This window comes from Eumetopias jubatus, unplaced genomic scaffold (assembly GCF_037043125.1).
Source record: "Eumetopias jubatus isolate StellerSeaLion01/CBP00866 unplaced genomic scaffold, mEumJub1_p1.0 scaffold_6, whole genome shotgun sequence".
NCBI classification, from domain to species: domain Eukaryota; kingdom Metazoa; phylum Chordata; class Mammalia; order Carnivora; family Otariidae; genus Eumetopias; species Eumetopias jubatus.
Genome location: NW_028274812.1, coordinates 133,476,675 through 133,504,175, shown reverse-complemented (window position 1 = coordinate 133,504,175; position 27,501 = coordinate 133,476,675). Strand labels below are relative to the sequence as shown.

Sequence of the window (27,501 nt, the reverse complement as noted above, 5' to 3'; positions counted from 1 at the left end):
CACATATATTTTGAAGAGGTTTATTTCTTGCATATTCCAAATGGTCTGCATATTAATTTATTTTACTACTCCTTGTACAAAGATAAGTTCTTAGAGAAAAGTCTCAAAGGATGGACACCAAAACATTTGAGGGTGTCCATCAATTATTTCAAGAAGATGGAATGGTTTAGAATTTTTAAGTTGTTTATCTCAAGTACATGTTACTTTTAGAATTAAAACATTCAAGGACAAAACATATGCATGTAGGCTACTTTAAAATGTGATTTCATTTGCTTTTTGCCTTAAGGGGCTTCTACTGTTTTGCTATAAAATAACACTGATTTACTGAATCCCACCAAGTGCCCATGCTAGAGATGGAATGGGTGATTTTGGGGTAAATGCCCTGCCTTCCGCCTCACAGATACCTCTCTGCAACCCTATCTGATGTTTGAAATTCTAAAATTGAAGTGTCATTCCCAATTTGAGTTTGCCATAACAGTGCCAAATCAGACATTTTTAGATACTTTTTTTCTCTTAAAGGGGAAAGTTGAAGAAAACCAGAAGACATCAGATGATTAGGAGAACAGGTGACTGGAGAGGGAGGCTGATTTCATCAGAGGTCAGCCCTGCTACGGAGTCTAACTAGGATGAAATTTGCTTTACCTTAAAAACTATTATTCTGTTTTAAAAGAGAACAGTCTTACTTTTATATTTATGACTTCTTCAATATTCCTCGTAAAGCCGAGGTCCTAGTCAATCAAAGAGTCCAAGCTCCAAGCAGAGACCGTGTCTGCAGGAAGAGAGAAGACACCAAGCCTGCATCATCTGAAGTGGATGCAATGGGACACTGGCAGAGGAGTTCAGCTAAACAGCTGACAGGCTGGTTAGAGCCAACTATGGTCTGGCAGGATTGTGTGAATCCTCTGAAGCTGCGCTCTCCTGCAGGCTCTATGCCATGAACCCCATTCAAGTGCTCACAGAAAAGAGCGCTCAGTGTCCACTGTGATCCAGGTCTGGGGGACAGGAGTGGTAGCCATAGAGAAGGGGCAAGACATTCCACCTGGATCCACTCCCCCTCTCCCCACTAGGGAAAAACTACGCCGTGAAGAGAAGGGCACAGGCATTGCTGCCTTCAGGACACTGGTGAAAACTTACTGCATTGGGGAAAGGGGAGGAACAGAAGAAAAAACACAGCTCTACTCCTTGAGGAGTGACAAGATTACCAACTGAGTCTACCACAAGAGCTGAGGGAGTGGTGGGGAAACACAAGGGCCACAGCCCAGAAACCTAAGAACCTGGTACATGTGGACGACTGAGGCTGAATCAGAACACAGGTGGCTTCCTGTCCTCCTCTTCACCCCTTAATGCCGAGCTAGGACCTCTAAGTGACAGATAACAGCCAAAAACTGCTGGGCAGGTGGCGCCTGGGTGGCTCAGTCGTTTAGCGTCTGCCTTTGGCTTGGGTCATGATCCCAGGGTCCTGGGATCGAGCCCCGCGTCGGGCTCCCTGCTCGGCAGGAAGCCTGCTTCTCCCTCTCCCGCTCCCCCTGCTTGTGTTCCCTCTCTCGCTGTGTCTCTCTCTGTCAAATAAATGAACAAAATCTTTAAAAAAACAAAACAAAACTGCTGGGCAAGGGACAGGAGAAGAACAGGAATGGGGAGAGTGACTCTCACTGAGACACAGTACAAAGGGAAGACCTAAAACTGGGACTGAAACAGGCACTGTTCTCCTAATCCGCCCAACACCCCAAAGACAAGTTATCTCTATAGGAATCTGAAGCTTCTGGTGCTGTGGGAGTTGCCATAGCTACAAAAATCTCTCACACCCTGCTGGATTCCTAACTAGAGAAACTCAACACCCACACTAAAGGCCCCGCAGGAGAGGCACACCCCTTAGGAGGCAGAAACACTGTTTTACATAGTCTCCACTGTCTTATACAAGATGTCTAGCTTTCAACAAAAATTACAAGGCATACAAAAAGGCAGGGAAAAAAAAAACATACTCAGAAGAGAAAAAGCAATCAGAACCAGTTTGATGTGATACAGACATTAGACGTGTCAGAGAATTTAAAATAAATGATGTGTTAAAAGCTCTAATGGGAAAGGTGGACAACCTGCAATGTCCAGTGGGAATTTCAGATGAGACATGCAAACTATGAATGAGAATGAAATGAAATGCTACAAATGAAAAACAAAGTAACAATGACAACAAGAAAATGGTCCAGCCCAGAATTCTGTGCTCACTGACAGTAATTTTCAAAGATGAAGGAGAAATGCAGGATTTCTTAGAAAAACCTAAACTGAGGGGATTCATTGTCAGCAGACCTACTTGACAATAAATGTTAATGTAAGCTCTTTAGGCACAGAGGATATGGTATCAGATGGGAATGTGGATCTACATACACACAAAAATGAAAGCACCAGAGACAGGATAAAGATAAAACTATTTCTCTAAAGTTTTACTTGCTTTCTCTAAAAGACAATCGAAGGTCTACAGCAGTCATGGTGTGCTGTGTGTTTATAGCACCCGTAAATGGAGAAGGTACAAACCTACAGCACGACAGATGGAAAGGAGGAAAGTGACACACTGTTACAGGGTCTACACTGCCTGTGAAATAATGTAGCATTCTCTGAAGGAAGACACCTACATTTTTTAAAAGTCAAGGAGGAGATAAAACAAAATCATAAAAAATGCTCAATTAAGTCAGAAAGAAAAAAAATAAAAAAACAGCTGGTAATAGATTTTATGCCACTACATGAAAAATTACATTAAAAGGAATGGTCTAACACATGAATTGAAGGAGAGAAATTGCTAGACCGGATTAAAAAAAAGCAAGTGCCAAGTATACATATTGTGTACAAGAAGCCTATTAAATATAAATAGATTGAAAGTAAAGTTTGGAGAAAGATATACCTTACGACATTAACTAAATTCCAGCTGGAAAAACTAGTATACTAATATCAGACAAAGTAGATTTCAGGACAAAGAATATTATCAAGAATGAACAGGAACATTACATAATGATACAGGGGTTGCCTCACTATGAACACATATAATCCTAAAAGTGTAGCAACTAAATCAGAGCCTCGAGATAAATGAGGCTAAAACTGAAAAAAGTAATAAACCAGTTGACAATTATAGTTGGAAGACTTCAACATTCCACTCTCAGTAATTGATGGAACAAGTATACAGAAAGTCAGTAAGAACACAGAAGACCTGAAAAACACTATCAAATAACTGTCCCAGCTGACAGGTGTAGAACATTCCACCCAACAACAGAATATGCTTTCCTTATAAGTATACATGGAACATTTACCAATATATACCATATTCAGAGCCACAAGGCAAACCTCAACAAATTTAAATTAATACAAGTCATATAGAGTATGTTTTGGATGAAAACAGAATGAAACTAGAAATCAATAATTGAAAGATACCTGAAAATCCCCCAGTATTCCAGATTTACCTAACATATTCCTAAATAATCCTTGGGTCAAAGAAAAAGTCTCAAAGAAAGGTCAGAAATACTCTGAGCTACATGAAAGTTAAAATATAACATGCACACTGTGGAAGGCAGCTAAAGAAGTGGTTAATGGGAAATTTACTGTATCAAACACTTCTATTAGAAGAGAGGTCTTAAATAAATAATCAGAGTTCTCACCTTTAGAAATTAGAAAAAGAAAACAAAATCAACACCCAAAGCAGGAAGCAGAAAGTAAATAACAGAGATAAGAATGGAAATAAAGAAGTTGACAAAAGAAAAGCAGAGAAAGTCAATGAAACCAAAATATGGGTCTCTGAAAAAAGAAATAAAATTGATAAATATCTAGTAATACTGGCGAGGAAAAAAAGACAAATTACCAGCATTAGGAAAGAAAAAGGGGCTATTACTACAAACCCATAGATGTTGAAAGGATAATAAAAAAATCTTAATTATTAAGGGGGTACAGTTGGTTAAGCGTCTGCCTTCGGCTTGGGTAGTGATCCCAGGGTCCTGGGATCTAGCCCTCTGTTGGGCTCCCTGCTCAGTGGGGAGCCTGTTTCTCCCTCTCCTCCCCACTCGTGCTCTCTCTTGCTATCTCTCACTCTCAAATAAATAAAATCGTAAAAAAAATCTTGTAAGAACTCTATGACCCACCAATGAACTAGAATTCAAAAATAAAGATACAATACTATTTAAAATAGTACCAAAATAATGAAATCTAAGTATAAATTTAAAAAAGGATCTGTATGTTGGAAACTAGAAAATACTAATTAAAGAAACCAAAGACAAGAAATAAATGAAAAGATATACTATATTCACAGACTGGAAATTTCAGTATTGTTAAGAAAGGATTTCTCCCCAATTTGATCTATAGATGCAATACAATTCCATTAAAAATCTCGTAAGCATTTTACAGATATTGACAAACTGATTCTAAAATTTCTAGGGGAAAGAAAAGAAACGAGAATAGCCAAAGCCATTTTGGAAAAGAAAAGAAGTTAAAGAACTCAGACCCAAGCTGTGTGGTACTGGCAGAAGGACAGACATATAGGAACCAACAGATGAGTAGAGAGAATCCAGAGATAAAAACCACACAAATATAGTTAGCTAAATTTTGACAAAGGCAGTTCCATGGGGAAAGGACAGTCTTCTCAATAAATGTTGCTGATACAAATGGACATCCACATACAAAAAAATGACACATACTTTATACCTGACACAATAACTCAATGTAAATGTAAAATATAAAACTGTAAAACTTCTTCAAGAAAACTGTAGAAAATCTGTGTAACCTTGGAGTAGACAAAGATTTCTTACTATGACATCAAAAGCACAATTTTAAAAAAACTGAGAAACTGGGCTTCATTAATATTTTAAAAAAACCCTTTTTTTCTCTGAGAAAAACACTACAAAAAAGAATAAAGACAAGCAGAGACTGCAAGAAAACCTCTGCAAATCACATTTCTTTTCTTTTTTTTTTAGATTTTACTTATTTATTTGACGGGGAGATAAAGAGAGAAAGCACAAGTAGGCAGAGCGGCAGGCAGAGGGAGAGGGAGAAGCAGGCCCTCTGCTGAGCAGGGAGCCCGACGTGGGGCTTGATCCCAGGACCCTGGGATCATGACCTGAGTCGAAGGCAGAAGCTCAGCCGACTGAGCCACCCAGGCGCCCCTGCAAATCACATTTCTGACAAAGAAATGGTGTCTAGGATATATTTAAAAATAACAAAATTCAACAGTAAGTAAACAAATACCACACTTCAAAAAATTGGCAAAATTTCTGAACAAACACTTCACCAAAGAAGACATCTGGAAAGCAAAGACCATATGAAAATATGCTCATTATCATCAGTCGAAGAAATGCAAATAAAAACTGCAGTGAAATGCCACTGTACGCCTATTAGAATATTTTTTTCAAAATGTGCTGGTAAGGTAACAGAACACTGGACTCTCACACATTGCTGGTGGGAATGTAAAATGCTACAGACACTTTGAAAACCAGTCTGACCATCTGTTATAAAGCTAAACCTCTACCGGCCATATGACCCAGAGATTCTGCTCCTGGTATCAAACCACGCCGGAATGGAAACTTATATTCACATAAAAACCTGCATGTGAATGTCCTACAGCAGGTTTATCCATATTTGCCAAATACTGGCAGCAATCCAGATCTTTCCACTGGTCTGTGGTAACAAACTACAGCATAGCACATCAATACAATGGAATACTACTCAACAATACAAAAGAAATGATCTAAGTGAAAGAAGTCAGACCCGCAAAGCTACTCATTCTATTATTCCTTTCATACGGCATTCTGGAAAAGGCAAAACTATAGGGAAAAAAAGAGATCAGTGGTTGCTAGGGGTTTTTGGGTAGGGGAAGCAGTTGTCTATAAGGGAATGGCACAGAGAAATTTGGGGGGGTGATGGAACTCCTCAGTATGGAACTGTGCGGGTGGACATACCATTCTACGCATTTGTCAAAGACTGCCATGGAGTGCGCTGAACGCCATGAAGTGAACTTTACAGTATGTCAATAGAAACCTAATCAGCCAGGATGTGGGATGTACCCTAGATGGTATGCAAGCTGAGACAGATGACCCTAACCGAAGTACCAGTGAACCGCATAACCACTCTGAAGGGGTGGGAAGAAAGGTCCCCACCCTGGGTGAGGGTTCTGACCAGATGAGGTGAAGGCTGAAGACAAAACGAACTGCACACACACTGACTGTAAGTGTAAATCTGTTTCTTTTGCAGGTGGGTTAGGATTTCTGAAACTGGTTCATTAATACTAGAGTTGAACAAGGGGCGCCTGCGTGGCTCAGTCGGTTGGGTGTCCGACTCTTGGTTTTGGCTCAGGTCATGATCTCATGGTTCCTGGGATCGAGCCCCATGTCAGGCTCCATGCTCAGTGGGGAGTCTGCTTGAGAGTCTTTCTCTCTCTCTGCCCCTCCCTCTATAATAAATAAATGAATCTTTAAAAAAAATCCTAGAGTTGAACAAATATACAAACACAGCGTAGATGGGGACCAGGTTCCTCACTGCCAGGGAAAGAAAAAGAGAAGGCTAGAATCAACTGTGTGGACTGGAATTGGGACTATCAGTACGGACTCATGTTTCATTCATGTATATGGCATACGTGTCTGTGTCTTTGTGTGTGTGTGTGTGTGTGTATACATGCTCCCCCCACAAGATACAGAAATGAATACATATGTGTAAGTAGGAGTTAGCATATGTACATATGGTTCCTAACTCTACCCAGTGACGGAGGACAGAGCAATGACAGGTCAGTAGCAATGAACACACCACCTAGTGAGATCTTGGTTTCTAAATACCATTCTCCAGTAGGGGGAACCAGAGGTCCTTGGAGAAATGGTTGATGTCAGGGCTGAAACATTTTGCATTTTGGTGTGTGAGAAAATAAGGAACTTCTTAAGGAAAAAAAAAAAAGATGGGGCCCATCAAATGGGCACAGGATCAGACCTCAAAGAGCTCTCAACGGCCAATGAGAACTTGAGCTACACAATAAAAAACAGTAAGACTGCTCATAACCCAAAGAATAAAATATATATATATCCTTAAGTCCATATGGATGTAAATGAATGAAAGAATGAAAGAACAAATGGAGAAGTGGTAACTTCTCCTTGAAGAAAAATTCCAATTAATAAATCAGAACACCCTAGTAATACTTATCGTAGGCAAGATCCACCAGTGTCTAAACAGGATATCTGCATAGTCTCAAAGTATATCCCACAAACATTTAATATTTACAAAGGGAACAACAGTAAGTTTACAGCAGAAAGTCCTGGAAGATTAGCCAAGTAAGATAGGTTAACATGACCAGTAATACTTATCGACATAATGACATAATGACTTATGGACATAATCCTGATATGGTAACACTGCCACAAGTCCATTCATGAGCATACACCAGAAAAGCCCGCATTCTACAAAATAACTGATCAGTATTCCCTACAAACGGCACAGTCATGAAAGACATCAGAGACTGAGGAACTCATGAGAGGAGTCTAAGGAGCCATGACTGCCGAGGGCCATGTGGGATTCTGAAGGAGATGCTCAGCCAGAAAAAGGACATCAGTGGAAAAAGTGGTGAAACTCAAGTCACTTCTGTACTTCAGTTACTAATGTTGAGCTGAAGTTAATCTCTTAGTGTTGGCAGACGTTCTGCAGTTCTGCACGATGCTAACATACGGGGAAGCTGGGTGAAGAGTATACAGGAATTCTCTATATGCGCTTTGCAGCTTTTCTGTTAAGATTAAAATTATCTTTTGGAAAGCTGCATAAAACAAACAAACAATCTGCCAGTGCTCCAGGGTCTTTATTTTACTCCCTCAACATCAATATTGTCTCATTCAGAGAAGCTTGCACAATATCCACTTCCCTGCTGTTCTTACACTCATCAAGACTTCTCCTTCTGATAAACAATTTTCTCTTTCCTATTGTTTAATAGGAAACTATTAATTCTTGAAACCAAATCCAATGCTCCTCTTGGTGAATTTAAAAGCACAGGAAATTTCTCCCCAACACACCATAACTTACATACATGTGTTAAGCTTTTAGCACCTACAACTGTTCCTACCTTGTATCTTGTACCTAGTTTTGCATCTCTTGGTCAGCTGTGTATATGGTTCTAGCCACCCGGACTCGAGGAGAATCTGGCTTTGCGCTACATACACACCAATACTATTTGATCATAACTAAACACGTAGTTAAGGACTGGATATTTTCTCAGATAAGGATTAAAAAAATGTAAACTGTAGTTAATTATTTTACAGGGTCAAGCCCACAGCTCACAAGTGTCAGAGCTGAGATTCAAACCCAGGTTTTGTCTGGCTCCTGAGTCTCTGCTAAACGCTCCACATTCAAATGTCCTATTTTATTTATTTTTTTAAAGATTTTATTTATTTAATTGACAGAGAGAGACACAGCGAGAGAGGGAACACAAGCAGGGGGAGTGGGAGAGGGAGAAGCAGGCTTCCCGCGGAGCAGGGAGCCTGATGCAGGGCTTGATCCCAGGACCCTGGCATCATGACCTGAGCCGAAGGCAGATGCTTAACAACTGAGCCACCCAGGCGCCCCTCAAATGTCCTATTTTAAAAATCTAACTACAGAGTGACCTGAAAGGTCAGCAATAAATTATCAAAATTAAACCAGCTTATAAATATGCATGAGTTGAATGTTTATAGGTACAAAAATTAAGTTTCATATAATTATTTGATTATGAACAGTAGAACATATAAAATGCAATCTCCAAGAAGAATGTAAATAACTCAACCTTTTTAATTTCACAACAAATACACTGCATTTTATAGTGACTATGGAAGTTTAAGAATACTTATAGTATAAATCTTTAAATTATATATATTATGTATACACACACACACACGCAATTTACATGAAGGATTTAAAAAGAACACCATATATTGTTTAATGGGGAAGGGGGTAAAACTATTTGGCTCCATGTTAATCTGATTTTGCCTTGATCACGCCAAGTTTCAGACCAAAGTTGGAGGTATGATGGGTGGGAAGGCCCACAGGGTGGCTTCCCTGGACCTTTCTTTCTCCCTGGACAGAGCCACAGGCCTACAGCTTGAAGGGCCGGGATTCCTTGCTGTAGTCTTCCTTCTCCAGGAGGAGTGAGTAATGTTTATCTCTGCATGTGCTGAGTCCTGAAACTCCTGAAGGGCAAGTTTCCAAGTCTGGAAACCTGAAAATGAACTCTGGATCATTACATATTTGTTAAACAGGGTTGATACTCTAGGGTGACAGACAAAAGAGAAAATGGGTAGCTGAAATGAATGGAAGACAATGGCATCCTTTCAAATACCCATAGTGCCAAGGCAGAGCCTACCAGCTCTGTTCTCGTTTGGATTCTTGTTAATAAAAGTCCTTTCATATAACTTCACCGTCCCCTTAGCCCTGCTCCTACCCCCAAAGAACACTATCACTACCGCCTCAGGATTCATGCTGACAGAAGACGAAGAAAGGAAAAGTGACTTGTCTGTGATCACCAGCCGGCAAGGGCGAGACCAGAGACTCGTTAACTACTCCAAAGACTTACCATTTAGGACTTTGTGGTATTGTTCACTTTGCTGTAGCACGTTACATTGTGTAAGAACTACCACAGCGTGCCACACAGAGTTCCTGTTACATCCGAGCTTGGCAAGCACGTGGCTCGCTGCCTGTTCTCATCAGTAAAGTTTTCCTGGCACGTAGCAGGGTCAGGGGTTTACAAACTAAGGCAGGCTTTGGTCACAGCCACAAATGTTAGTGGTCATGACAGAGGCTGTATGACCCACGAGACCTGAAATATTCACTATCAGACCCTTTCCAGAAAAAGTCGGCCAACATCCACAGTCTGCTATCCTGTTTCAATCTAACAACAGCAGTGATATCAAACTCCTCTTAGCAAGGAAGGTAAGAGACGTCTCTATGGCTAGGAAGCATCGAAGCCAAAATGTGGAACCAGCTTTTCATGTACTTCGGAGTCCTGTCATTATGCCAATGGGATGCATGGCCTTCCTACTATTCTCCTACCATTGTTCTTTTCTTGGTGTGACAATACCAACTGTAACACTCCAGGAGGGTAAAGGCTGTAGCTTACCCCTCCGTGTCCCCCAGGGACCCTAGGACAGATATAAAAAAAACCCACACTTGCTTAACAAATTCATAAATGCGTGGCCCTTACAAGTTCTGTTTCGTTTATGTCCTCCTGGACACATTCCCTGCTCGTAAATTTTTCCAATACTCGGTAAAAATTTATGTAAGTGGAAAATTAATGCCTTTAATTTCTGTGAATTTAAATTCATGAGGGAAAGAAGAGGTAGGCAATGCGGCACTACTGTTTTTCAAAAGTAAACATTTCCATAAACTTCTGTCACCCAGTTTCCCTGAAGATGGAGTTGCAACTCCAGCGTAGGTGGGATGAACTGCAGCCTGCCCTCGCATCGCTGCCACAGTGACACCTGCTGGAAGAATCGGATTCACAGGCGGCCAGCACCACCCCCTCCGGGATCCGCATGCTCCCGCTTGTTTTGCTCACACATTTAAGAAATAGTACGTAGAAATCAGACAAACAGCAGCAACTTGGGGGAAAAAAATTCTTTTAAAGCCCACAACTATGGCAATAATAAGCTGTTGTGTTATTTTGCTTGTTTTAAAAGGTGTAAACATCATTAAGAATGTAAGGGGCCAGAGTTTAACGTTCGTTTGCTTCAGGAAGTAAAACCAAAAGATTCGTATCTGTGTCGTTCGTTAATGATATTGACACTTCTTTGTCTTACGTAGAAATCTCCAGAGCTATTATGGTTTCGTAAGTGCACAGAACGTTTTCTTAAAAAGGAGCAAGCCTGCTTTCCCTGAAAATCCCAGTGACAGAAACATACTGTACAGGTTTCATGTCGACAAGAATTTCATTTAGAAAAATTCATTTAATTTTAAGGGCAAATGTGATACAGGTTTTAAATCCTGCGATCTAACGTCACGCCCTTACACACAGTACCCCAAACTTGTGCCCCAGCAAGAACCATGTTTGAAGCTGCACATGGCCACACTGGATGGTTCTCCCAGTTCGGCAGCCGAGGGCACGTATTAACATCCTAGCACTGCGGCCAGGCACTCTGTCGACAAAAACATTCTTTGGATCAAGGCATGAAAAGCAAATAGCCGGCAGCACGGTTTGTGACACAAAAGGTGAAAACAAGAAAGTATTCACTACTAGCCCAAGAGCACAGGGACAAAACTCCTGAGACTGTCATTTGGCATGGCAAAAAGAAGATGCGCGCCACGTGCAGCTGGCTGGAGGGATGAGACTTTTTGTGCGCACATACTACCATAATTGCAGCTTGAGGTGCTGGTTTTAAACTAAATGGAAACTTCTTTTTAAATGCCAAATGTCCACATTTTAATGGCTGGCTTAGAGAAACTTATAATTCCTCCTGCTTCATTCAAAAGTAAATGGTTCCTAGCATGTGTAAATTTACTCCACTTGGAAATTAGCACAAGAATTCATCGGCTGAAAGATAAAATGGGTAGCCTTGCAGCCCACTGTTGCTAAGGGCAGTAAGGAATTTAAAAAATCAAGGGTCTTGGGTCCTTCATCACACCATTTCACAGTGACCTTTAACAAGCCCTCTTTAGCAACCAGAGACATGCACGTGACCCCAGGGAAGGACATTCTGAGTATTGTGCTGGTCGGCACAGTAGGGAATGGGTTTAAGATAACTTAAAAAAAAAGATTGAAGATAATGCCAGGAAAATAAATACTAAAGTTAAGGAGAAATAAACCCAGAGTAAACCTTTGTGGAAAATAGACAAAATGAGGCAGACATAAAGGAATAACTAGATACAGTACTAAGAAGCCTCGGATTTTTGCCAGAAAGCCATAAGCTGACTAAGACATTACCAAATGGTAATAATATTTAAGAAATAAATATTTTGGGGGCCCCTGGGTGGCTCAGTCAAGTGTCCAACTCTTGATTTCAGTTCAGGTCACGATCTCAGCATTATGAGATCGAGCCCCACGTCTGGCTCTGCACTGAGCATGGAGCCTGCTTAAGATTCTCTCTCTCCCTCTACCCTCCACCCCCTGCACACTCTCTCTCTTAAAAACCCCCAAATTTTCCCTGTAAACCTAAAAGCACTATCCTTGGTATAGGTTTCTGGGCGCTACTCTGCAAAGTCTGGCATTTAGAATCAGATCTCTCAAACAACACCATTGTGGATTATTTTTTTTTCCTTTAAAAACATCTACCCCATTTCTTAGATGTCCAAGGTGATCAAGATTTAAATATATGCAGTAAGTTGTTACACGTCTCATTAGCATTGACCATCTAAGGGCATGTGACGTTCATTAATGTGTGCCGAATCTAATCGTTTTTTTTTCTTTAAAGATTTTGTTTATTTATTTGAGGGAAAGTGAGAGACAGAGCACGAGTGGAAGGGGAGGGGCAGAGGGAGAAGAAGACTCCCCACTGAGCAGCAAGCCCCATGTGGGGCTCGATCCCAGGACCCTGAGATCATGACCTCAGTCAGCTTTACTGCCTGAGCCACCCAGGTGCCCCTCTAATTGTCCTCCTTAAGGCACTGTAGGACTCCACTGCTGGCAGAGCTGCCGCACGGTCAGACGACGAAATATGCAGCGTGGCGATCAAAATTACATAGGATCTTAAATCAGTATCTAGAGAAGACAATGTCAGAAATTTTCATACTGATCAAGCCTCGACATTTTAGAGGAATGGTTTCCCCAAAGACATGGAGCCTCTGAATCTGGCTACTTAATTTTTCTTTAATCACTATATTCTTTAGTGGGCATCTATCATCTATCAGCATTGGTAGTGACAAATTTCAACTGTGTTTAGGTAAAGCTCGGTGACAAAGGACAGTCAGCTGGTGCAGTTTAGTTATTTCAGACTTTCACTTTTCACAGGGCCAGAGCGGCTGTCCCTGGACAACTGCCATTGTGTGGGCATGAAAGGCATCGGAAAAGCCACTACAATCATTACCTTTTTGAAATAAACATAAAAAAGCTAACCATGAGAGGCGCTGTGGCACCTTCCTGCCAGCCAAACCTCCGCATTTTCCTGAATGTTTACTGTAGACATGCAGCAACGGGATGCCCAGTGTGGTTTCTGGCAATACCCCGCGCCAGGGTTTAATATCAGATTTATGCTAGATTACAAATTTGAGAAATGATACCAAGATCGCAGGGTTCCACAAAAGCATCTGATAAAACTGTTCACCATTAAAGAGAAGACAGCAAGCTCTGTGTGCAAAGATCCTACATCACACAATACAATCTGACCCCTCGTTTTCATCTAGTGGGCCAGGAAGATGGAGAACACACGGTCAGGCAGGAATGTCGAGATGGGCAGAGGATCCTATGGGGCATCTAAAGTCTCCCAAGGAACCATTATGTGTCTGATCCCTACACAGGGGAGGCTGTGTGACCAGGGGGACGGGAAACTTCAGTGAGCAAGGATGGGGCAGAGAGGTGAAGCTGGCAGAGAAGATTACTCAATACTGACCAGCTTCAGACCCCTGAGCTTCAGTCTAGCAGGAGGTGTACATTTCAGAATTTAAAACTGAAATACTTGAAAACATTGATTCTCCTTCCTAAAGTCAGCCACTTCATCTGCTACAACTGTATTGCTAATAATTTGTGTTTCCTGGGGAAAGGAAATTGATAGTAAAGTGAAACCCTTTGTAACAAACTGCTACACTTTATCACATCCTGATGGAGATGATGAGGGCAGGATTTTAAAATATACACAAACATTAAAGCATACCTTTTATGACAGTCCCTTCTATGGGGAGAATTCTATATCACAGTGACTCCGGGTCACTCTGGTACAGAACAGAAATTAATTCCAGGGGAAACAATGCTCCCTAATTTAATAAATGCAGAGCAATGTTTAATGTTTCTAAATTATGTATGCATGTATGTATGTATACATACAATTGGATGTCACAAGGGAAAAACCATACCAGACTTCCCACCCAAACTTGTAAACTCCTTCTACTGGGGAATGAGGTATGTTGAAGCACTGAGGTGCTCTCTTTATAAAAACAGCCTTCCAGAAAGAGGCTTTTGCTCCATGGTATTATTTTTTATCGTTGCTGCTGAATGGGACCATCCGCTTAATGAACTCATGCTTCTTTTAGGCATTACAGTCTAATTTCCCACTACAAAATAAAACAGCAGCATCAGGGGGAAAAGAAAAACAAAAGCAAAACAAAAAAGCTCAGCAATGAAAATTCCAGAGTCACGGATTAAAAGCCCTATTATCTTTTCTTTCCTTGTTTCAAAATCATTTGAATAAAATCATCTGGATTGAAAGGTGTTTATGGGCCCAAAGAGGCAATGGCTTTAAATGACTTTAGACGACATTAAAAAAGAAAAAAAAAATTAAACTTTTTAAATCAAAGGAACACTTTCCATATTATGGAATGTTTAATAGAATAAAAATACTAGAAAAGTCGTACCGAAGAAATACTGGCTGTCAAGTGTCACAACATCAAGAAATTGGTATAAACTGCCACAGCAGAGGCTCTGATTACATCTGAGGACAAGTGAGTATAGTGGACACCTGGCACCACCGCTCCCGGGCTAAAGCTCCCTTGCATAGCCTGACCTGTTATTGGCCCCCATCAGGTATGCGCCCCGTTCAACTCTCACATCCTGTCCCAGTTACGTGCTTAGCACCTGCTCCTTCCTCCTACTCTCAGGGCTTTTGCCCAAGCAACTCTCTCGGTCCAGAATGCTGCCCTCCCTCACCCCTCCTCCTCACCAAGACTTTTTCAAATAAAGCAATGTCTGGATAAGTCAGTCCCTTTCCTTTCTTCTGGGACATCCTTAGTCATCCTTCTGCAACCAACCAGGCATCCCCGCTCCTGCCCCGATCCCAACCGAGGCTGACTCGCGCCAACTCTGCCGCCCAGGCAGGGAGCTCCTGAGCCCGAGGGCAGCGGCCATGCACATCACCTACAGCTGCTCAAGGGCTAAATGAATGAATGAACACATCGACAAGAGAAGCAAATTTTCTTCTCTGGAACTACTGACAAACAGATCTTCGTCAATCTGGAGTGATCATCACTGAGGATGGAAAAGCAGAATAGTCAGATAACTTGAATTACCCTCTTGTCTAATGATCGAGCCCATGACCAAGAACTAACAAATTAACAAAGAAATGTCATCATGGCTTTGACATTACCTGTGTCTGTGTTACTTAAAAGTAATCTTTACAGGTAGAGGCATTAAATGCTGTATTATAGCTACCGTCTGATTTTAGGGAAGGGATTTAACGGAAAACTAACATGTCCAATTCTAAAAGTAATAATAATCAAGAATTTTCTGACAGATTGTAGGTCATTTTTCCCCCCAGTCCTTCATTAAATCAACAACTATTTACTACCTGTCACTTGCCAGCCACCAGCCTAAGAAGCCGGAGACTGGGCAGTGAACACAAAATCCTTGTCCTCATGTTTTAGTTCCACGAAACACACACACACACACACACACACGGGATCCTGAACACACTTTAAAGGAAGAGGCAAAAGGGCATCAAGGATGACTTTAAGACGTTTGGTCTAGCAGCTGGAAGGATGGGAGAAGACATTTGGGGAAGTGTGCTTCTTAGACGTAAGGGGTGAATCGGAAGTTTGGGGCACGTCCAACTTGAGGTGCCCATTAGACTCGCCAGTGGGAGTGGTGAGCAGGCGGATGGATGCGCCAGTTTGGAGGGAGTACTGGAATCAGCAGCAGATAGGTGGTATTTACTGTCAGAAAACGGAATGAGATTACCTAGTGAGTGGATATAGACAGAAAAGAAAAGAGACCAGCCACCACAGCCCTGGGGCACTGCATGTAGAGGCCAGTGTTCAACTAGAAAATAGGACCCCCTCCAGACAGGCAGCATCCTACTGCAGGCTTCTGGACTTTCTCCCCGAAAAACACAGACATCTGAAGAACTGTTAAGCAAGATCCCATCTCTAACTACTGCTGATTTAATGGAGAGGGACCTCTTTTCAAAGAATAATAAGACACAACCTTAGGACACTAATCAAGAAAACACAAAGACGGCAGGCTCTCATTCATCCAACTGGGCAAAATTTAAATTCTTAGAGTATACAGTCAAGGATGTGCAGAGACAGAAATTGTTCTAGAAAACAATTTAAAATTAGAAAGCAAAATTAATTTTCTAGGCATCTACATACAAGGTGGTACTGTTAATGCAAATTCAAAACACAAACCAACCAACCACATACTACTGTTCATGGATATATGAATGTGCATTAAATGAACTGAAAAGCACAGTTAGCGTTTGCCTCTGGGAAGTAGAGTGACCGGCAAAGGTGACCTGATGTGTAATGATGTGCTTGGCTGGTTTTTTCAAAAATACACTGAATTTATGAAAAAGACCTGAGGCAAATTCGAGAAAATATAATAATCAAGTCTGGTGTAAATACATGAGTGCATGTAATAAAACTCTTCATAATATTTTTGTATTTAAAAAAATAAAAATATTTTTTTAAAAGCACAAAACAGTATAATGAAAAGAAGACCACTGGTATAAAACGACAAATGTTTACTACTTTTATACCTACACTCCAAGTCCATAATAAAGCAAAAGTAGGATATATTTGTTGGCATATTCATAAAGAATTACTAGGCCTCCAGTATGGCCACAGCACTTGGCAAAATCCACCTAGATGCTATAATTTACTATTCAATCAAAACTGTGAAAGAGCTGAGTATGCTACCCATAATTACAGTAATTAAAAAAAAAATTTAACCAAGAGAAAAACAAGTAAAACTACCTAGTTTTATCAGAAGATCCCATCTGAATAGGGAATTAAGCTATCAAGTTTGAGTTATAATCTAAAACCTGCTTCAAGTGCTTCTGGAATGAGCTGGGAAATACAAAAAAGAATGGATAGATATATAAGTCCATCCGTCAGCCAATTTAAACAATACGTAATAATTAATGGAAACCACACTTAATTTTCCTATGCAAATTTAGGATATAAGCACTACCTTCTTTTAATTTTAGAGGACTCTAGAGATATTTTACTTAATTTTTACAAGACATCTTCCTAAAGAAGTAAAACATGTAAATGAGTATATATTGTAGTAATACTTTTTACACTTAGGTTTTTCAGACATTAGTATTTCGCATTTCTACTTTCTTCCTTTTCTAGTTTGTGGGTAATAATAAACTTGCTGAAACTCTTATTCATTCTTCCTAGCTTTTTACTTCTGAATGACTCAATACAATAACAATACAGCAAATAATAATAAAGCAAATAAATAATAGAGCAAATAAAAATTTTTTTCTTCGCTTCATTATGGTAGTTAATTTACTGCATGATTGCTAAGAGCAGAAAATAAGCCAAATAAAAGCTGTTTACATTAGAAGTGAGTTATAAATAATTCTATTAAATGTGTAAGTGTGTAATTCAATTTCTGACAATTAAAAAATCAGCTTTTAATAAATATGTTCCTAGGACAGAAAAGTTACACTACGTTAATGTGATAGGCACTTTTAAATCCTGATATTGCCATCCCCAAAATGTATCAAAGCATCAAGGTGCCTAAAACACTTAAAAAAGCTCCTTATTGTCCTAAATTTGTTATGACTATCTTTTTCTTCTATCAAGAATCTATCAGTTTATTCCCCAGAGTTAAAGGCAATCCTTTCTGTGTGCTTAAAATGCTGAATCGTATCAGCTGTACCACTTAAGATGTGAGTCATTTCTGTTGCATATTTAGAAAAAAATTCAGGGTGATTCATTTAGTATGTTACTGGTTGTCAGGTGGACTAAAACGCGTTTGACTTTTTACCTATATTTTCAATGGTGTCCTCACCATTTTCTCTTTGGAAATTTTCTAGATATCAAACTAATGCATATTAACTAAAACATAGCAAGCAAATAAAGGTCTAATTTAGGGCATGTTTCAAAAAAGACAACTTTTTAAAGAAAACTTATCTCTTTGGTTGATGAATTCTTGGCTTAAAAAAAAAAAAACTTACGAAAGAATAATTCTACTCTCTAATGAGTCAGAACAGATGGACAGGTTTATTTTCCCTCAAAATTGGTTAGAGATAAACACTTATATTTGTTGAGCGAACACTGTTAAGAAAACAACCAGTTAACTTTTTCAAAATAACAAACATTTTGGGGATGCAAACAAATGTTTTATTCCACAAACATTTCCAGAGCAGCTGCTCCGTGCAAGGCAGCGCACCATGGGCTGTGGGTGAAGCAAGCATCACTCCTTCATCAATTCTGCTCAGGAGATGCTTAACAATCTCAGTGAGGAGGTAAGGTAATCAGTTGTAGATAATTCAAAAATAAGGCAGAAAGAGATTCAATGCTTTCAGAGAGCAAATGCTAAAATATAAAACACTACAGAAGCTGAGAGAAGGGAAAAGTGGCTTTCCCCAGTGTGGGAAGGGAAAATCAGAGAAGGCTTCATGGCAGCAGTGTATTTGAGCCAGACCTTGAAGGAGAGGAAGATTTTGCCCAGTGCACATGGGGAGCCACGTTTGCATGGGTATTGAAGGCGGGGGGGGGGGGGGGGCGTGGTTTAAGGGAGGGTTGGAGAGGTAGAGAGCCAGATCAATGTCATGTAAGCAGGAAATGTAAGCCTTAGGATAGGTGGAAGAAAGAAATGCGAAGTAAGGGTGAGGAAGCAGGTGGACACCAGATTATAGCGGACTTTGAAGATGTGAGGTCAAGCGGCTCATAATTTATCTGGGAGGCCAAATGAAAGACTTCCAGCAGAGTAGTAATATGACCAGACACATGCTTCAGTAAGATGAACATCTGTGGGGATGGATGGATGGGAAGGAAGATAAATTAAAGATGGGAAAACTGATTAGGAGGCTATTGCATCGTGTAAATAAGCAGCAATGACAATAAGAACTAGGAAGTATTAGTGAGAATGAAAAGAAGCATATGGATGCAAAAAAATTGCACATTGTAAATAGCATTTATGAAAAATATGGAATAAAGCCTTACCTGATTCTTCTGTATCTTGTTCATCTATTAAACCTACTGAGACGCCTAAATCCACACATTTCTTGCTATGTGTCTTGGACTTCATGTGTTTTGTCAGATTTCCTTAAGGGAAAAGAATGTTTACTAAGCTTACATAGTATTATTTTGTTCTTGCATTTGTCAACACTGGCAAATTCCATTCCTATTTCAAGTGAAAGCACAGACTGTGGTTATACAATTCCAAGACTAAAACTTGGACAAACTAAAGTATTGGTATCTATATGTTGTAATAACCTTGCTATTTATTACTAATAACTTCTCTTTCTCAAATCTGCCTCCTCTACTTGGATCATGTCTACTTTTGCCTTTGGTTTCTATTCTCTTGTCCTCATTTATTTCTGAGAACAGTTTATATTTAGTTTAAAGTCCTTTGGAGATTGCACTAAGATCTATGGTTCCTGGAGTCTGAATCCTCCCACATTGCGTCTGCTGGATCTCCCCCATGGTACCTTGTTTCCTTGCATGCTTTGTAGTTTTTATTTTATCTTCAGCCAGACTGTTTCCCATGGAGTATTAAGGACCCTGGATTGTAGAAACATATCTTGGGTCAGTTTTCCAATTGCTTCTACTTGGGAGTTTAGGTTTCAGACCACTAATTCTAGACTGACTATCTATCTATCTATCTATCTATCTATCTATCTATTACTTTATGGCAGAGGTCTGGGGTTTTGCTTTTTTAGCAGGTGCCTTTTCCCCACATGGTCCAAAGTCACTGGGCAGGAGGGCCAGGCTTATGTCAGAAGCCTCGGACTCCATTCCAGGATTGACATTAAAACTCCAGGGCTGGGGGAATATATCTGGCTTTGATGTCCCCATGATTTCTTTTTTTTTTTTTTTAATTTTAAATTTATCTGTTTGTTTAATCATTATTATTTTCTAAGTGTCTATTCACTACTATGCTAGCACTGAGTTTCTTTTTTATTTCTGTTACCTGGGAATTTGCCTTTTTAAATTTCAAGCTTTACTATCTTTCAAAAACTACATTTGGTTGTTATGTCATAAACAGAATTTCTGTTCACTGGGACCTGAGAAAGAATTTCCTGCATTAATTTCCCTTCACCATATTGACTAGAAGTCTCATAATAGTATCTCTAAAGAGGTATTTCCTTTGGCAGCTAAGTATTACCAGGTTAACTGGGAACCACTGGGCACATTTGTCCCAAGTGATTATGAATGCAGGGGGAGACCTCAGATTCTTCTAAGGATACCAAGCAGCTTGAGTGGATAATGCCACATACACACACAAAACTGCCAACAAGGGAAAAGCATCTCTTTTGAGAAAACAAAATCTAAAGACTTAGTTTGGTGAGCAGGGGCAAACTAGTATTTGACAATAAGCATCTAGAAGAGTTAAGAATGTCTGAATCATTGCTCTCAACTCTGGGCTGGCAGTGACTGAAGGGCCGGGGACACGGTTCTATTTACAGAACCTCAGGACCACTGCAAATGCCCTAAGTCCACGGACCTGGTCACACTTGTTCAAGCCAACTCTTCCACTAGTCAGTATGCAGAGCAACCCAGAGCTTTGTGCTTCAGGGGGGTGGCTCAAGTGTGAGAGGGTGCCTGGACCAGATACTGTCTAGGCCCATCAAACTCCGACTTCTGTAATTCTAGAGGTGACACCTGGCTTACATGGCTTGGCTGTGTCAGATACTTACTTTAAATACACTTAAAAAAAAAAAAAAACAACAACCATGAAGCAAATATGGCAAAATGTTAATGATTAGTAAAAGGTGGTTGGTATATTGGCGTTCATTATACAGATCTCTACTTTCCTGTATGCTTGAAAATTTTCACATTAAAAAGTTGTAAACAAAAATGGCTTGGCCATCTGAATATGAATGTCCACTTACGAGTCAAAGCACTTTCTAATATAATAACAATATTACAAACCAAATTATAAGTTCCACTAATAGTCTCTTTTAAAGTGCTTCTGTTCCCTAAATGGACAGCTACAGAACATTATTTCCTTCTTATAGAAGTTAATGGATAATTGTAATCAGGCAAATTTGGGAATATAAGCTTTTAATAAGCACATTTTCTCATAACTTGAGCTATTACTTATTTTATTAGCCTACTTCTTAAATAAGTTAAAATAAACAAACAATCTGCATTTTAACATGCAAAATATACATATTAAGATGGAAATATCCCCTAGCAATGCTATGAACTTTGGGCATTAACTTAATAAGTAAATTTTTTAACAGATTTAATAAATATTAATCTAAACCTTCTGGAAAGCATGTGAGGTTTTGTTTCGGGTTCTGAGGGCAACATATAGAGTGTCTAGCTTTTCTGTGACATAAATGATAGTAAATCCTGCAGAGATGCGAGCTCACTGTACAGTTTCTGCTGACTGACCTTTAAACAGTGAAAACAAATCAATTAAAAGTCCTTTGAAAATGTCCTCATAAAATAAATTAAGAGGACAAATGACGAAGTAGAGATTTATAGGCATTACCATGGGAAGCATCATTTCCTCGCACTGCAGATCATTCACGGGGCAGCATTTCGTTCTCTCTGCATACCCGTATTTATGTAGCACTGTCATTACATCACTATTTCTGTTACCACCAGACACAGCCGATGAGAAGTAGAGCTGCACCAGCTAGGACAACAAAGTAAATCCAGTAGGGCAACATCTACAGCCTCATCTAAAATCAAGTCTCTTATTAGTTAGCTACCTTTAGAAGATACTATGGAATCTGTCTTACAGATAGTCATAGAAGGCAGCCTTCCGCAAGGAAGCTGACCCGTAAAATAAAGAACTGTCATGCTGGGAAGAGGAAAAGACTGAATTTCTAGCATTTTCTTCACCAGTCTCCTTAGTGAGGGTAGCTTTCTTCAAATGCGTATTTATTGTGTAATTCCAAAGAATTAGCGGACAAAACAAAACATTTAATGTAAATTCAGATAAGCAGCATATCAGAGGGGCGGAGGACACGAACACTGAAAAGACTGGACGCTCACTCTTCGGGGGTTGTTATGCCCTGTCAGCCTTTTAAGAAACATTCATCTAAAACGTGACATAATGCCGTGTTGAGTTATTTCACTAAGATTACTATTTGGTGATTCAGAGTATTTTTCTTTGCCAAGAAGTCTCTGCAGTTTCATTTAGTTTTCCACATCTTAAGTGTTCCTCCCTCTATCTATGGCCCTTATTTTATGAATATAGTTTTTTTGAATATTCTGATTCCTTTTCCTCCTTCTGTTGAGAAATACCCATTTCACATTATACCTTAAGCCTCTATTATTTAGCAAAACTGTTCTGTACTTGGTAATCTTTTATTAGTAACACTGGCCTCTTTCCGGTCTCCTGGTCTCATGTTGGAAAGTAACTGATGTTTCTTAATCACAGGATCAAAACCAGTGAAAGGGCAATAATAAATTGGGTGAAGAGATCAAAGCACTCTCTCTTATCACGGCCTGCACACAAGGCCAGGAGGGGCATCCTGAAACCCACCCTCCATTTCCAGGAGGAGAATCCACATCCCAGTGAAAGGACTATAGACCGTGAACCTCCCAATTACTCATGATGTCTTGAAACTCTTCAGTAACATTCAAAGCTAGCTGCAGAACAGTCCCGTTGCTGTTATTTCTATCATTCTGGCTTAGGGGCCTACTGGCTTGTAAAGAGAGTGAATTTGAAGCTGTTTAGCTGCTACCTATTATAATTCTCTTTAAATATCAATAAATACTAGCCAAAAAATGAAATAAATTTTGCTAAAGAGTTGATCAATCTTTAAAACAAAAACCCTAAAGACAGCCTATATAATCAGAAAAAAGGTGAATGTTCACTCAAAAGGGAAAAAATAAGTTTCTGTAAAAAAAATGATTATCTTTTTACAGATGTTGTGCTTTCAGGCAGGTAATATTATGATTACATTGTTTTGTGTTAGAGAGATTCTTAGTTTTTAAAGGGTGGTATGGGAAACTAAAGTCTCAAGTAACATATTTTTATATAATGATCACGAGCAAGGAGCCTAATGGAGAAAGTGAGCATTATTTTATAAGTAGTGTACTCATGATATGTAGCAGGGAATCTGAAGAGGGCAAAATTACCTTAACTATAATAAAGACTTACAATTTAAATAAAAACATATAAGGAGTACAAAGAGTACTAAATGTAACTTTAATGACTAGTTCGGAGTTAGGTGCACATTAAATATTAAATAGTACAACAGAAATTTTGTGAAGCTGAAAGTCAATAGAATTTGGATGAAAAACAAAAAGCATCATGGAAAAAAGAGAAATGGCTATTCATGCCTAAAATTAGATAATAAAACATGAACACAATCATTATAAGTTTACTATAGTTATTATTTAAAAATTTTCTTCAATTTTTTTCGGTTTACTTGTAATCATGAAAATTTCTCTCTTCTTTGGCCCCAAAATATTTTTGAAATGTATTAGTCATCATGTTATTCAAACTCTAACTTGGGGAGTAAAATAAAAAAGGGCAGTTTCTCCTTTTAAAATGTCATGTTTATTATATATATTGTAAAAGTGTATAATTAAGAAAACTTTTTTTCCCTCAGAGGTCTAGAGACAGATAAAGAAATAAGACTACCATGTTGACAAGATGTATTTATATTAGTCAATTCAAGCTGCTGCATCCTTGGTCAAAGAGTATGTAAAGCTGGGTCTCAATGTGTATAAAAAGGACCATGAAGTAATGTCATCTCATACCTTTCGTCTTAAAGGAGAAGTTACAGTAAGTGCAGTGGTAGGGGCGGACATCTGTATGGGTCCGTATGTGTTTCTTTAACATACTAGGTTTCTTACAACGTATTCCACATTCTTCACATATGTACTTTCCTCTTCCCCTGCCTCGGACATATACATACTCTTCATTTGATTTATATCTAATTTAAAGAAAAAAAAATAAATAGGAAGATTGGATACTATGTCTTTGAGAAAATATTGATGATTAGAATTCAACTTACAAAATAAAGCAAGTCACAATTTTTATACTCAATCAATACAAATTTTATGCACATATAAGTAACAGAATAGTCCAGGTTTTCGCATCAACACTTAATATGCTAATACCTAATTCTAATCAAGCAACCTTATTCGATACTAGGTTTAATTTTAGCATAGCACTCCCTCCTTCTAAACCACTGGTGCAAAAGTTTTCTTTATTATTAAATTTAATGACAACAACTCTAAGTACTGACATATTTCCTGGCTTCGCCAGGACTACAATCAGCTTTTACAATGTGTTTTTCTCATTACCAAATACACAAAGGCATCAAATAGGCAGTGAATTCGTCTGACAACAGATTTCCTGAGGCACTCCTTATTGTAAATCGACGTGAAACCCAGAGTTTACTCTGAAAACAGTTCTTTGCTGCCTCCTAGGACCTACAATGTTTCCTAAATATTTTCTTGATCAAATGGAATTATTTAACATGACAATCTAACATATATTTTGCCATGAAGATTCTGTTAATAAGCTGAGAAACCTTGCAACATTTATATAAAATTGGCACTGGTAAGTCTTCATTCACATGAAAGCAAATGTACATTTAAAAAGTATGTTTAAATGTACATTTAAAAAGTAAAATTTGTACTTGCCCTCCATCAAATATTTTAATTCTTCTTGGTTCACTTTTGATTAAGGAATTTTCTTTATCTTGCTCACTGTTAATTTCAGAGGCATCTTTATTGCTGAATTCAACTACTGTGGACTTTTGATTACCTAATGCTCTCTGAAAGGGAAAAAAAAAAAGAGAAACTAATTTAATAAAACTGAAAACACAAACATGCTAATGTTTCACTTGGAAATTAAAACATGGCAGAGAACCATACATGTAGTTAACTTAATGGAATGCATTTCGAGGAAATAACATGTTTACAGGTCATTTGATCTTTCCCCTCCCTCAGCTTTAGTCTCTCTGTTTGCCCACAGCAACCTGCCGAATCGTATGCTGTTTTAAAATCCCACCACAATCCACTGACCAACCGCTCACACTACACTTCATTTCTTAAAGAGCTTTATTCTTTGGAGATGGGAAGGAGCCCGGTCCCCTTTTTGGTATAACACTGTGTCTCATACTCCTGAGAAACAGGACTACACCCCCTTCGCTGGAATGCACTGTAACTGCATTCTGTCAAGCAGAAGCCCCATTTCCCAAGAATCTCCCCTTCTACCATTTTAAGCCATAATTATGCTTCCTCTCTGTATCTTCTCAAAGGTTCCCGAATGCTGATAACTGTGAGAGGCAGGCAGGTCAGAAGTCAGGCTGTGGCCTGATAATAATTATGTCTCTAGGAAAAGGTAACGAACATCAAAATGATAAACAGTATGTGCATTTCCTATGGAAACTTCATAGCGACAGCACCTTAGGATTCCACAGCGTCCCCCTTCTCAGCCCCTGCCATTCTCACACATCCTGTGAGGCGGGCAGCACAGGGGTTAGACCCAGTGAAGAAAGCCACTCTCAGGGTGAAGTCGCTTGTCCAAGGTCAAGCTTGACAGCCAAGGCTCAAACTCCCATCCTCTGGCCAAATCCAACTTGAGGCACGACTCTTCTGAGCAAGGGCCCTCTTTACAAACCACATCCTCAAGCAGACAGCTCTGTACTGACCTGACTTATTTACCAGCAAGCAATGAGCGAGCCTGCACCACGGACCGAGGGCCCGCGCAACCTCAGAAAGAGCACCCCGGGGAGCCCCCGTCCTCTCAAGGCCAGGACTAAAGCAAAGCTGCCGGCTCAGGGTCTCAGAAAGGTAGTGCGAGGAGGTAATGGCACGGACCCTGACTGGCAAAAAAATGCATCGGGCTCTTCTTTTCCCGGCAAACACATCGGGTTTCCCCACAATCTGGATGCATACACATACCTTTCCTTGACTTTATACTGTTAACACCAATTCTACTTTTCACCTTCTTTTCAATACCTAATTCCCATTTACCTTTTGCTCACTTTCTTACTATCAAATCTGGCTTCTAGTCACCAGTTACCAATGAGGTAAACACCCAAAAATCCTTATCCCTTCCTTAGGGAAACACCTGTGCTGTTTATATTGCTGATAACCTTGTTTCTCTTAGAAACACCTGTCCCTTCCTGTCCATTTACATTACCATCTGGGTTGCGAGTTAACACCAGCACCCAGTCCTCCACAACCACCTGCCCATACAACCCAAGTCACTAGCGATATTAGAACCGCTCAGTTCAGGAACCATGTTCATCTTCATCTTTATGTGACCTTTATTTGACCTCTCCATCTGCCTAATTTTCCTTGAAATTTCCTCCTTTATCTATGTGATCCCACTTTCTCCTAGTCCTCCTCTTTCCTCTCTGAACAACCTCTTTCGGTTTCCTGGGTGGGCTTTCTTTATCCATTCAACCCTTTAAGTAGTAGTGATCCCCAAATCCATCCTGAGCCCTTTTTTCCTTCCACCCTTTCTGAGCAAACTCATGAATTACACCAACGCACCAAGGAATTCCGACACCTTCCACCGGGAGTCCTTGCCTAGCTCCAAATTTAGATACACATTTCCAGAGGCATTTCTACCAAGGCACTTGGTACTGAAGGATAGTCACTTTTCTACAGGCACAGGAACATTCATGAAGCTCTGTTTAAATTCTCATAATCAGGTCTCATCTTCCAAGATTATGATTTAGTTGGTTTAGAGTAAAGTCTGGGCATTTAAAAAGTAAATTCTGAATGGTTTGGATGCACCCTCCTTCGCTGAAAAATGATCAATCTCTCTCTACCACCACGCAAATTCTTTGGTTTTTTCCCTGTATTTCCAACTTGAAGGCACATCAGTGTTTCAAACTTACACCTTCTAGCCATGGCAGACTCCTCAGGGTTCTTTAAAAAACAAACCAAGTTCTTTCTCACTTCCATATCATTTCAGCAGACTATTAAAATTTCTCATTCTTTTTACCTGAAAAAAAAAATCCTACTTTTTCTTTTTTTTTTTTTTTTTAAAGACTCAGCTAAAGTATCTCCACTTTTGGAATAGCTTCCCTGTATCCATACCTCCTCAACCTACTGGCAAAGTTAGAGACTTCCTTCTTAAAACTGCATATACCTCCATTATAACTGTGATACTGAAGTATTTCCTTATTGATAAGCATATATATGTCTAGAAACCTGTATTATATGCTTGTGAATCTGTGCAGGTCAAGGACTTAATCTCTAATTCTGATTGGCCAGAGTCCAACATGATCCCTTTATCTATTTATTCTCATTTCAATGATTTTTGCCACTTTATAAAGCCAGAAGTCTACTAAAGCGGATCCCACAAATAACCCAAAGTTATAGTTTTAGGACCTTACTCTACGTCTTGACCAAAACAACTTAATTATCCAGTGTCTGAGTCAGCTATTCTGTGACTCTTCTCTCTAGTACTAAGATGATTCCAACACTGGGCGGGAGTTGAGACTGGCATGGCGAAGGGAGAGGAGTCAGGCGCACAGAGGACAAGTATGAATGGCTCTC

General features: G+C 39.6%; 1 protein-coding gene across 5 annotated transcripts in view; it reads right to left on the bottom strand.

Annotated features, from left to right (window-relative positions):
• Positions 1 to 27,501, bottom strand: part of HIVEP1 (HIVEP zinc finger 1) — a 140,195-nt gene that overhangs the window by 4,833 nt on the left and 107,861 nt on the right. For 4 of the 5 annotated variants that reach the window (XM_028107374.2, XM_028107376.2, XM_028107375.2 and 1 more), the window contains 3 exons: positions 24,625 to 24,758; positions 23,734 to 23,909; positions 19,006 to 19,107 (listed from right to left, as the gene is read on the bottom strand). In XM_028107374.2, coding sequence (XP_027963175.2) covers positions 19,006 to 19,107; positions 23,734 to 23,909; positions 24,625 to 24,758 — 412 coding nt within the window. The remainder of the gene's footprint in view (positions 1 to 19,005; positions 19,108 to 23,733; positions 23,910 to 24,624; positions 24,759 to 27,501) is intronic. The other variant, XM_028107377.2, reaches the window with a different exon arrangement.